The sequence below is a fragment of the Coregonus lavaretus genome (genome assembly GCF_964263955.1).
Source record: "Coregonus lavaretus genome assembly, chromosome: 22".
In the NCBI taxonomy this organism is placed as follows: domain Eukaryota; kingdom Metazoa; phylum Chordata; class Actinopteri; order Salmoniformes; family Salmonidae; genus Coregonus; species Coregonus lavaretus.
In genome coordinates, this window is record NC_140009.1 from 94,547 (window position 1) to 107,263 (window position 12,717).

Sequence of the window (12,717 nt, forward strand, 5' to 3'; positions counted from 1 at the left end):
ACACACGCGCGCACACAGAGACAACACACACAAGAAAGACAACACACACACACACACAAGAAAGACAACACACACGCGCGCACAGAGACAACACGCGTGCACAGAGACAACACGCACACACAGAGACAACGCGCACACACACACAAGAAAGACAACACACACAGAGACAACACACACACACACAGAGACAACACACACAGAGACAACACACACACACACAGAGACAACACACACACAAGAAAGACAACACACACACACACACACACACAGAGACAACACACACAGAGACAACACACACACACACACAGAGACAACACACACAGAGACAACACACACACACACAGAGACAACACACACACAAGAAAGACAACACACACACACACACACACACACACACACACACACACAAGACAACACACACGCGCGCACACAGAGACAACACACACACAAGAAAGACAACACACACACACACAGAGACAACACACACACACACACACAGAGACAACACACACAGAGACAACACACACACACACAGAGACAACACACACAAGAAAGACAACACACACACACACACACACAAGACAACACACACGCGCGCACACAGAGACAACACACACACAAGAAAGACAACACACACACAAGAAAGACAACACACACGCGCGCACAGAGACAACACGCGCGCACAGAGACAACACGCACACACAGAGACAACGCGCACACACACACAAGAAAGACAACACACGCGCGCACACAGAGACAACACGCACACAGACAACGCGCACACAGAGACAACACGCACACAGAGACAACACACACACAGAGACAACACGCACACAGACAACACGCACACAGAGAGACTCACATGGCCTCTCCTATCATTGCTACGCAGACGACACACAATTAATCTTCTCTCGCATCTCTGCATGTCTAGCAGACATATCAGTATGGATGACGGATCACCACCTCAAGCTGAACCTCGGCAAGACGGAGCTGCTCTTCCTCCCGGGGAAGGACTGCCCGTTCCATGATCTCGCCATCACGGTTGACAACTCCGTTGTGTCCTCCTCCCAGAGTGCGAAGAGCCTTGGCGTGACCCTGGACAACACCCTGTCATTCTCCGCCAACATCAAAGCGGTGACCCGATCCTGTAGGTTCATGCTCTACAACATTCGCAGAGTACGACCCTGCCTTACACAGGAAGCGGCACAGGTCCTAATCCAGGCACTTGTCATCTCCCGTCTGGATTACTGCAACTCGCTGTTGGCTGGGCTCCCTGCCTGTGCCATTAAACCCCTACAACTCATCCAGAATGCCGCAGCCCGTCTGGTGTTCAACCTTCCCAAGTTCTCTCACGTCACCCCGCTCCTCCGCACACTCCACTGGCTTCCAGTTGAAGCTCGCATCTGTTACAAGACCATGGTGCTTGCCTATGGAGCTGTGAGGGGAACGGCACCTCCGTACCTTCAGGTTCTGATCAGACCCTACACCCAAACGAGGGCATTGCGTTCATCCACCTCTGGCCTGCTGGCTCCCCTTCCTCTGCGGAAGCACAGTTCCCGCTCAGCCCAGTCAAAACTGTTCGCTGCTCTGGCACCCCAATGGTGGAACAAGCTCCCTCACGACGCCAGGACAGCGGAGTCACTCACCACCTTCCGGAGACATTTGAAACCCCACCTCTTTAAGGAATACCTGGGATAGGATAAAGTAATCCTTCTACCCCCCCCCAAAAAAATATATATATATATATATTAAAGTGGTTATCCCACTGGCTATAAGGTGAATGCACTAATTTGTAATTCGCTCTGGATAAGAGCGTCTGCTAATGACGAAAATGTAAAATGTAAAATGTTCTATTGTTGCAGTGGCATCATTTCAGCTAAAGCTGTGGGAAAAACGTAACATGTTTGTATTGTTGGAGAGAAAGTCTGAAAAACAGGATGAGGATTTTTATTAGTTACAAAACCACAGGGAGCGTAGCGTAGTACTTCAGTGCTTTGGGTATGAAGAACAGAAACATACATGCATTCATTTGAGCTATAGTAGGGATATACGGGTTACAGTTTTACATTCCAGTTGGTGTCAAATGTCCCGTGTGGCTCAGTTGGTAGAGCATGGCACTTGCAACGCCAGGGTTGTGGGTTCAATTCCCACAGGGGACCAGTACCAATGAAAATGTATGCACTCACTAAGTGGCTCTGGATAAGAGCGTCTGCTAAATGTACTCCCCACTCCAACTACACACTCCCCCACTCCCTCACGTCCTCAGGGTAGCCCGTCCGTCCTCAGGGTTGCATGCGGATGCCTCCGTCCAGCCTGATGACCTCTCCGTTGATCATGGGGTTCTCAGCCAGTGATGTCACCAGGTGGGCAAACTCCGCAGGGTCTCCCAGGCGGGACGGGAAAGGCACCTGACGGGCCAGGAACGACTGCACCTGGGAGGGAGAGAGAAAGAGAGAGGTGAGAGTGGGGGTTAGACTGGATAGAGAGAGGTGTGGGGGGGTTAGTACGGTGTGGGGGGGGGGGGTTAGTACAGAGAGGTGTGGGGGGTTAGTACGGAGAGAGGGGTGGGGGGGTTAGTACGGAGAGAGGGGTGGGGGGGGTTAGTACGGAGAGAGGGGTGGGGGGGTTAGTACGGAGAGAGGGGTGGGGGGGGGGTGTTAGTACGGTCTGACCCCTGGACACCATGTGTCCTGTGTCTGTGTGAGTGAACGTACCTTCTCAGGCAGACCAGCCAGGAGAGGAGTAGCAAACAGACCTGGGGGATAGAGTTAACGTCTTACTCGTTAAATACTAATAAAGCTTGTTTCAATTTCAATTAGAGACACAGAAGGAAAGAGTTGGTATAAAGTGTACTGTATAAAGTACTGTGTCTGTATATAGTGTACTGTATATAGTGTACTGTGTCTATATATAGTACTGTGTCTGTATATAGTGTACTGTATATAGTGTACTGTATGTCTGTATATAGTACTGTGTCTGTATATAGTGTACTGTATATAGTGTACTGTGTGTCTGTATATAGTGTACTGTGTGTCTGTATATAGTGTACTGTATATAGTGTACTGTGTGTCTGTATATAGTGTACTGTGTGTCTGTATATAGTGTACTGTGTGTCTGTATATAGTGTACTGTGTGTCTGTATATAGTGTGATGTGTGTCTGTATATAGTGTACTGTATATAGTGTACTGTGTGTCTGTATATAGTGTACTGTGTGTCTGTATATAGTGTACTGTGTGTCTGTATATAGTGTACTGTGTGTCTGTATATAGTGTACTGTATATAGTGTACTGTGTGTCTGTATATAGTGTACTGTATATAGTGTACTGTGTGTCTGTATATAGTGTACTGTGTGTCTGTATATAGTGTACTGTATATAGTGTACTGTGTGTCTGTATATAGTGTACTGTGTGTCTGTATATAGTGTACTGTGTGTCTGTATATAGTGTACTGTGTGTCTGTATATAGTGTACTGTGTGTCTGTATATAGTGTACTGTGTGTCTGTATATAGTGTACTGTGTGTCTGTATATAGTGTACTGTGTGTCTGTATATAGTGTACTGTATATAGTGTACTGTGTGTCTGTATATAGTGTACTGTGTGTCTGTATATAGTGTACTGTGTGTCTGTATATAGTGTACTGTGTGTCTGTATATAGTGTACTGTGTGTCTGTATATAGTGTACTGTGTGTCTGTATATAGTGTACTGTGTGTCTGTATATAGTGTACTGTGTGTCTGTATATAGTGTACTGTGTGTCTGTATATAGTGTACTGTATATAGTGTACTGTATATAGTGTGCTGTGTGTCTGTATATAGTGTACTGTGTGTCTGTATATAGTGTACTGTGTGTCTGTATATAGTGTGATGTGTGTCTGTATATAGTGTACTGTATATAGTGTACTGTGTGTCTGTATATAGTGTACTGTGTGTCTGTATATAGTGTACTGTGTGTCTGTATATAGTGTACTGTGTGTCTGTATATAGTGTACTGTATATAGTGTACTGTGTGTCTGTATATAGTGTACTGTATATAGTGTACTGTGTGTCTGTATATAGTGTACTGTGTGTCTGTATATAGTGTACTGTGTGTCTGTATATAGTGTACTGTGTGTCTGTATATAGTGTACTGTGTGTCTGTATATAGTGTACTGTGTGTCTGTATATAGTGTACTGTGTGTCTGTATATAGTGTACTGTGTGTCTGTATATAGTGTACTGTGTGTCTGTATATAGTGTACTGTGTGTCTGTATATAGTGTACTGTGTGTCTGTATATAGTGTACTGTATATAGTGTACTGTATATAGTGTGCTGTGTGTCTGTATATAGTGTACTGTATATAGTGTACTGTGTGTCTGTATATAGTGTACTGTGTGTCTGTATATAGTGTACTGTGTGTCTGTATATAGTGTACTGTGTGTCTGTATATAGTGTACTGTGTGTCTGTATATAGTGTACTGTATATAGTGTACTGTGTGTCTGTATATAGTGTACTGTATATAGTGTACTGTGTGTCTGTATATAGTGTACTGTGTGTCTGTATATAGTGTACTGTGTGTCTGTATATAGTGTACTGTGTGTCTGTATATAGTGTACTGTGTGTCTGTATATAGTGTACTGTGTGTCTGTATATAGTGTACTGTGTGTCTGTATATAGTGTACTGTATGTCTGTATATAGTGTACTGTGTGTCTGTATATAGTGTACTGTGTGTCTGTATATAGTGTACTGTGTGTCTGTATATAGTGTACTGTGTGTCTGTATATAGTGTACTGTGTGTCTGTATATAGTGTACTGTGTCTATATATAGTACTGTGTCTGTATATAGTGTACTGTATATAGTGTACTGTATGTCTGTATATAGTACTGTGTCTGTATATAGTGTACTGTGTGTCTGTATATAGTGTACTGTATATAGTGTACTGTGTGTCTGTATATAGTGTACTGTATGTCTGTATATAGTGTACTGTATGTCTGTATATAGTGTACTGTGTGTCTGTATATAGTGTACTGTGTGTCTGTATATAGTGTACTGTGTGTCTGTATATAGTGTACTGTGTGTCTGTATATAGTGTACTGTGTGTCTGTATATAGTGTACTGTGTGTCTGTATATAGTGTACTGTGTGTCTGTATATAGTGTACTGTATATAGTGTACTGTGTGTCTGTATATAGTGTACTGTGTGTCTGTATATAGTGTACTGTATGTCTGTATATAGTGTACTGTGTGTCTGTATATAGTGTACTGTGTGTCTGTATATAGTGTACTGTGTGTCTGTATATAGTGTACTGTATATAGTGTACTGTGTGTCTGTATATAGTGTACTGTGTGTCTGTATATAGTGTACTGTGTGTCTGTATTTAGTGTACTGTGTGTCTGTATATAGTGTACTGTATATAGTGTACTGTGTGTCTGTATATAGTGTACTGTGTGTCTGTATATAGTGTACTGTGTGTCTGTATATAGTGTACTGTGTGTCTGTATATAGTGTACTGTGTGTCTGTATATAGTGTACTGTGTGTCTGTATATAGTGTACTGTGTGTCTGTATATAGTGTACTGTGTGTCTGTATATAGTGTACTGTATGTCTGTATATAGTGTACTGTGTGTCTGTATATAGTGTACTGTGTGTCTGTATATAGTGTACTGTGTGTCTGTATATAGTGTACTGTGTGTCTGTATATAGTGTACTGTGTGTCTGTATATAGTGTACTGTGTGTCTGTATATAGTGTACTGTGTGTCTGTATATAGTGTACTGTATATAGTGTACTGTGTGTCTGTATATAGTGTACTGTGTGTCTGTATATAGTGTACTGTATGTCTGTATATAGTGTACTGTGTGTCTGTATATAGTGTACTGTGTGTCTGTATATAGTGTACTGTGTGTCTGTATATAGTGTACTGTATATAGTGTACTGTGTGTCTGTATATAGTGTACTGTGTGTCTGTATATAGTGTACTGTGTGTCTGTATTTAGTGTACTGTGTGTCTGTATATAGTGTACTGTGTGTCTGTATATAGTGTACTGTATGTCTGTATATAGTGTACTGTGTGTCTGTATATAGTGTACTGTATATAGTGTACTGTGTGTCTGTATATAGTGTACTGTGTGTCTGTATATAGTGTACTGTGTGTCTGTATATAGTGTACTGTATATAGTGTACTGTGTGTCTGTATATAGTGTACTGTGTGTCTGTATATAGTGTACTGTATATAGTGTACTGTGTGTCTGTATATAGTGTACTGTGTGTCTGTATATAGTGTACTGTGTGTCTGTATATAGTGTACTGTGTGTCTGTATATAGTGTACTGTGTGTCTGTATATAGTGTACTGTATATAGTGTACTGTGTGTCTGTATATAGTGTACTGTATATAGTGTACTGTATATAGTGTACTGTGTGTCTGTATATAGTGTACTGTATATAGTGTACTGTGTGTCTGTATATAGTGTACTGTGTGTCTGTATATAGTGTACTGTGTGTCTGTATATAGTGTACTGTGTGTCTGTATATAGTGTACTGTATATAGTGTACTGTGTGTCTGTATATAGTGTACTGTGTGTCTGTATATAGTGTACTGTGTGTCTGTATATAGTGTACTGTATATAGTGTACTGTGTGTCTGTATATAGTGTACTGTATATAGTGTACTGTGTGTCTGTATATAGTGTACTGTGTGTCTGTATATAGTGTACTGTATATAGTGTACTGTGTGTCTGTATATAGTGTACTGTATATAGTGTACTGTGTGTCTGTATATAGTGTACTGTGTGTCTGTATATAGTGTACTGTATATAGTGTACTGTGTGTCTGTATATAGTGTACTGTATATAGTGTACTGTGTGTCTGTATATAGTGTACTGTGTGTCTGTATATAGTGTACTGTGTGTCTGTATATAGTGTACTGTGTGTCTGTATATAGTGTACTGTGTGTCTGTATATAGTGTACTGTATATAGTGTACTGTGTGTCTGTATATAGTGTACTGTGTGTCTGTATATAGTGTACTGTATATAGTGTACTGTATATAGTGTACTGTGTGTCTGTATATAGTGTACTGTGTGTCTGTATATAGTGTACTGTGTGTCTGTATATAGTGTACTGTGTGTCTGTATATAGTGTACTGTATGTCTGTATATAGTGTACTGTATGTCTGTATATAGTGTACTGTGTGTCTGTATATAGTGTACTGTGTGTCTGTATATAGTGTACTGTGTGTCTGTATATAGTGTACTGTATATAGTGTACTGTGTGTCTGTATATAGTGTACTGTGTGTCTGTATATAGTGTACTGTGTGTCTGTATATAGTGTACTGTGTATAGTGTACTGTGTGTCTGTATATAGTGTACTGTATATAGTGTACTGTGTGTCTGTATATAGTGTACTGTGTGTCTGTATATAGTGTACTGTGTGTCTGTATATAGTGTACTGTGTGTCTGTATATAGTGTACTGTATATAGTGTACTGTGTGTCTGTATATAGTGTACTGTGTGTCTGTATATAGTGTACTGTATATAGTGTACTGTGTGTCTGTATATAGTGTACTGTATGTCTGTATATAGTGTACTGTATGTCTGTATATAGTGTACTGTGTGTCTGTATATAGTGTACTGTGTGTCTGTATATAGTGTACTGTGTGTCTGTATATAGTGTACTGTGTGTCTGTATATAGTGTACTGTGTGTCTGTATATAGTGTACTGTGTGTCTGTATATAGTGTACTGTATATAGTGTACTGTGTGTCTGTATATAGTGTACTGTGTGTCTGTATATAGTGTACTGTGTGTCTGTATATAGTGTACTGTATGTCTGTATATAGTGTACTGTGTGTCTGTATATAGTGTACTGTGTGTCTGTATATAGTGTACTGTATATAGTGTACTGTATGTCTGTATATAGTGTACTGTATGTCTGTATATAGTGTACTGTGTGTCTGTATATAGTGTACTGTGTGTCTGTATATAGTGTACTGTGTGTCTGTATATAGTGTACTGTGTGTCTGTATATAGTGTACTGTGTGTCTGTATATAGTGTACTGTGTGTCTGTATATAGTGTACTGTATATAGTGTACTGTGTGTCTGTATATAGTGTACTGTATATAGTGTACTGTGTGTCTGTATATAGTGTACTGTGTGTCTGTATATAGTGTACTGTGTGTCTGTATATAGTGTACTGTGTGTCTGTATATAGTGTACTGTGTGTCTGTATATAGTGTACTGTGTGTCTGTATATAGTGTACTGTGTGTCTGTATATAGTGTACTGTGTGTCTGTATATAGTGTACTGTGTGTCTGTATATAGTGTACTGTATGTCTGTATATAGTGTACTGTGTGTCTGTATATAGTGTACTGTGTGTCTGTATATAGTATAATGTATGTATGTATATAGTGTACTGTATGTCTGTAAACAGTGTGTGTGTGTGTATGTCTGTATACAGTGTGTGTGTGTGTAAACAGTGTGTGTACCGACCGGGTGCTATAGTAACCACTCTGATGCCCATGGGTGCCAGGTCTCTAGCGATGGGTAGAGTCATTCCTACGATGCCTCCTTTAGATGCAGAGTACGCTGCCTGGCCCACCTGGGGGGAGAATGGTCAGTGCTGTCTAGCTTCCATGTCAGTGATTGTTAGCATGCTCATGTTGCTAGTACAGGTGTATCTACCTGTCCATCATAGGCTGCTAGCATGCTCATGTTGTTAGTACAGGTGTGTCTACCTGTCCATCATAGGCTGTTAGCATGCTCATGTTGCTAGTACAGGTGTGTCTACCTGTCCATCATAGGCTGTTAGCATGCTCATGTTGTTAGTACAGGTGTGTCTACCTGTCCATCATAGGCTGTTAGCATGCTCATGTTGCTAGTACAGGTGTGTCTACCTGTCCATCATAGGCTGTTAGCATGCTCATGTTGCTAGTACAGGTGTGTCTACCTGTCCATCATAGGCTGTTAGCATGCTCATGTTGTTAGTACAGGTGTGTCTACCTGTCCATCATAGGCTGTTAGCATGCTCATGTTGTTAGTACAGGTGTGTCTACCTGTCCATCATAGGCTGTTAGCATGCTCATGTTGTTAGTACAGGTGTGTCTACCTGTCCATCATAGGCTGTTAGCATGCTCATGTTGCTAGTACAGGTGTGTCTACCTGTCCATCATAGGCTGTTAGCATGCTCATGTTGTTAGTACAGGTGTGTCTACCTGTCCATCATAGGCTGTTAGCATGCTCATGTTGTTAGTACAGGTGTGTCTACCTGTCCATCATAGGCTGTTAGCATGCTCATGTTGCTAGTACAGGTGTGTCTACCTGTCCATCATAGGCTGTTAGCATGCTCATGTTGTTAGTACAGGTGTGTCTACCTGTCCATCATAGGCTGTTAGCATGCTCATGTTGTTAGTACAGGTGTGTCTACCTGTCCATCATAGGCTGTTAGCATGCTCATGTTGTTAGTACAGGTGTGTCTACCTGTCCATCATAGGCTGTTAGCATGCTCATGTTGTTAGTACAGGTACAGGTGTGTCTACCTGTCCATCATAGGCTGCTACACTAGCGGTGTTGATGATGCAGCCTCTGTGTCCGTCTGCGTCCGGTTCGTTCTTCCCCATCTCACCAACAGCCAATCGGATCACATTAAAGGTCCCCGCAATGTTCACCTACACACACACACACACAGAAAGTTTGTATGTGAAATTTAAAAAATGGGTATGCTTTTAAAATATATCTCTAAAGCTTTGTTCACACTGCAGGCCTTAATGCTCAAATCAGTTTGGTTTCTCAAATCCGTTGTGGAATACAGAATGCCCAAACAAGTTAGAAGTGAACAAAATCAGATGTGTGTGTTCAGACAGCAGTCATTTGCTGGCATGGCTAAGCTAGTTCTCATGGTAACGACGGATGTGTGCGCAGTGGTAGGGTGATTGGTGGTGGTGCTCCTGCTTCCCGTCACTCAGAAGTTATGCAGCCAGCTAAGGTGACAATGCCTGCCATGGACGTTCCCCAGTTACTTTGAATGTTCTAAATCATAGTGTTAGAACTCTTTTAAAGCCTCAAAGGATAAGATGATCCAACTTTCAGTTCTTTTTGTCTAGCCACAGCAGTCAACTAGCTAGCGGTTTAGCTTACTAGCACATTCACTAATCAACAAGCTAGTTGGCTACCACATCCTCTTGTCAGACTGTCAGAGTCGCTAGCAAGCAACAAGATATGACAATAAAAACCACTTGAGGGCAAATCAATCAGATTTGACCGTTCAGACAAGTCACATGGAAAGGATTCAGATTTGTATCGGCTTTCAAACCACCTACGAAGGTCCTTTGAAATATCTAATTCCATGTGCTTTTTTTTTTTTGGGAGTCTCTTCAAACTGCCTATGTGAACAAGGCTTTAGATGTTAAGTCCCCTATTTGGAGGGCTTTGAACGGTTCTGGACCGGTTCCGACTGTGAACGTCGTAGGGTCCCGTGTCTTATAGTGTCAGAAAGGCCAACCTGTCTGCTCTCCCCTGGAGAGGAGTGTCTGGTTTCACACGCCACATTTGCATAGGGAGTGACATGTCACATTTTCTGGCCAATCCAGACAAAAGGAACAATTTTCTGTGTCTGTGAAACTCAGCTGCGCCTCAAATAGCGCATATGAAAACGGGAGAGTCCAGTGGATGCAACAATACTATACTGAACAAAAATATAAAATGCAACAATTAACGATTTTACTAAGTTAGTTCATATGAGGAAATCAGTCATTTGAAATCAATTCATTAGGCCCTAATCTATGGATTTCACATGACTGGGCAGGGATGCAGCCATGGGTGGGTCTGGGAGGGCATCGGCCCACCCACTTGGGAGCCAGGCCCAGCCAATGGGGAGCCAGGCCCAGCCAATCAGAATGAGTTTTTCCCCACAAAAGGCTTTATTACAGACAGAAATACTCCTCAGTTCCATCAGCTGTCTGGGTGGCTGGTCTCAGACGATACCACAGGTGAAGAAGCCGGATGTGGATGTTCTGGACTGGCGTGGTTATACCTAGTCTGCGGTTGTGAGGCCGGTTGAACGTACTGCAAAATTCTCTAAAACGACGTTGGAGGCGGCTTATGGTAGAGAAATGCACATTAAATTCTCTGGCAACAACTTTCCTGCAGTCAACATGCCAATTGCACGCTCCCTCAAAACTAGAGACATCTGTGGCATTGTGTTGTGACAAAACTGCACATTTTAGTGGCCTTTTATTGTCCCCCAGCACAAGGTGCACCTGTGTAATGATCATGCTGTTTAATCAGCTTCTTGATATGCCACACCTGCCAGGTGGATGGATTATCTTGGCAAAGGAGAAATGCTCACTAACAGGGATGTAAACAAATTTGCGCACAAAATTTGAGAGAAATACGCTTTTTGTGCGTATGGAACATTTCTGGGTTCTTTTATTTCAGCTCATGAAACATGGGACATACAGTTTACATGTTGCGTTTATATTTTTGTTCAGTATAGTTTCATCTTGCTGTGATATTCAGAGGATTTAGAGCTCTCAACATGAAAAAATACTAAATAATTTAATAGAATTGTACTAAGACCACTTTCTCTTCGACACAGGCTGATGAAATCACTGCACACATTTGCACGGTGTCTCTGCGCCGCTCAGTGGACGTTTAGGAGAAGATTATCTATTGTCAGTTATATGAAATAGTGCCAATATTATACAGTCACTAAGTATGATCATATTTATTTTACAGCTATAAGAAAGGTGAAATCTTATAGTAAGTCGTTTATAATTTGATCGTTGCTGTATTTGGAAACCATTTCAGTCATTTCAAACCCTAATTAGATGTGCTCATTCATACTGAGAATGTGTCATGTTGACATTTCATGTACACTATATATACAAAAGTATGTGGACACACCTTCAAATTAGTGGATTCGTCTATTTCAGACACACAGTTGCTGACAAGTGTATAAAATCAAGCATACAGCTATGCAATCTCCATAGACAAACATTGGCAGTAGAATGGCCTTACTGAAAAGCTCAGTGATTTTCAACATGGCACCGTCATAGGATGCCACCTTTCCAACAAGTCAGTTCGTCAAATTTCTGCCCTGCTAGAGCTGCCCCGGTCAACTGTAAGTGCTGTTATTGTGAAGTGGAAACGTCTAGAAGCAACAACGGCTCAGCCTCGACGTGGTAGGCCACAAAAGCTCACAGAACGGGCCCGCTGAGTGCTGAAGCGTGTAAAAATTGTCTGTCATTGGTTGCAACACTCACTACCGAGTTCCAAACTGCCTCTGGTAGCAACGTCAGCACAAGAACTGTTCGTCGGGAGCTTCATGAAATGGGTTTCCATGGCCGAGCAGCCGCACACAAGCCTAAGATCACCATGCGCATTGCCAAGCGTCGGCTGGAGTGGTGTAAAGCTCGCCGCCATTGGTCTCTGGAGCAGTGGAAAGGCGTTCTCTGGAGTGATTAATCCCACTTCACCATCTGGCAGTCGGAGGGACGAATCTGGGTTTGGCAGATGCCAGGAGAACACTACCTGTCCCAATGCATAGTGCCAACTGTAACGTTTGGTGGAGGAGGAATAATGGTCTGGGGCTGTTTTTCATGGTTCGGGCTAGGCCCCTTAGTTCCACTGAAGGGAAGTCTTAACGCTACAGCATACAATGACATTCTAGATGATTCTATGCTTCCAACTTTGTGGCAACAGTCTGGGGAAGGCCTTTTCCTGTTTCAGCATGACAATGCCCCCG

The 12,717-nt window shown here is 42.1% G+C and overlaps 1 protein-coding gene across 1 annotated transcript in view; it reads right to left on the reverse strand.

The window, feature by feature from the left end:
• Positions 1-1,931: 1,931 nt before the first annotated feature.
• LOC311150201 (3-hydroxyacyl-CoA dehydrogenase type-2-like) overlaps positions 1,932-12,717 on the reverse strand; it is a 36,421-nt gene continuing 25,635 nt past the window's right edge. Inside the window, exons 4-7 of the mRNA XM_084187543.1 lie at positions 9,512-9,640; positions 8,466-8,574; positions 2,715-2,755; positions 1,932-2,432 (exon numbers count right to left, since the gene is read on the reverse strand). Of these exons, the coding sequence (XP_084043669.1) occupies positions 2,283-2,432; positions 2,715-2,755; positions 8,466-8,574; positions 9,512-9,640 (429 nt within the window). The 3' untranslated portion in view covers positions 1,932-2,282. The remainder of the gene's footprint in view (positions 2,433-2,714; positions 2,756-8,465; positions 8,575-9,511; positions 9,641-12,717) is intronic.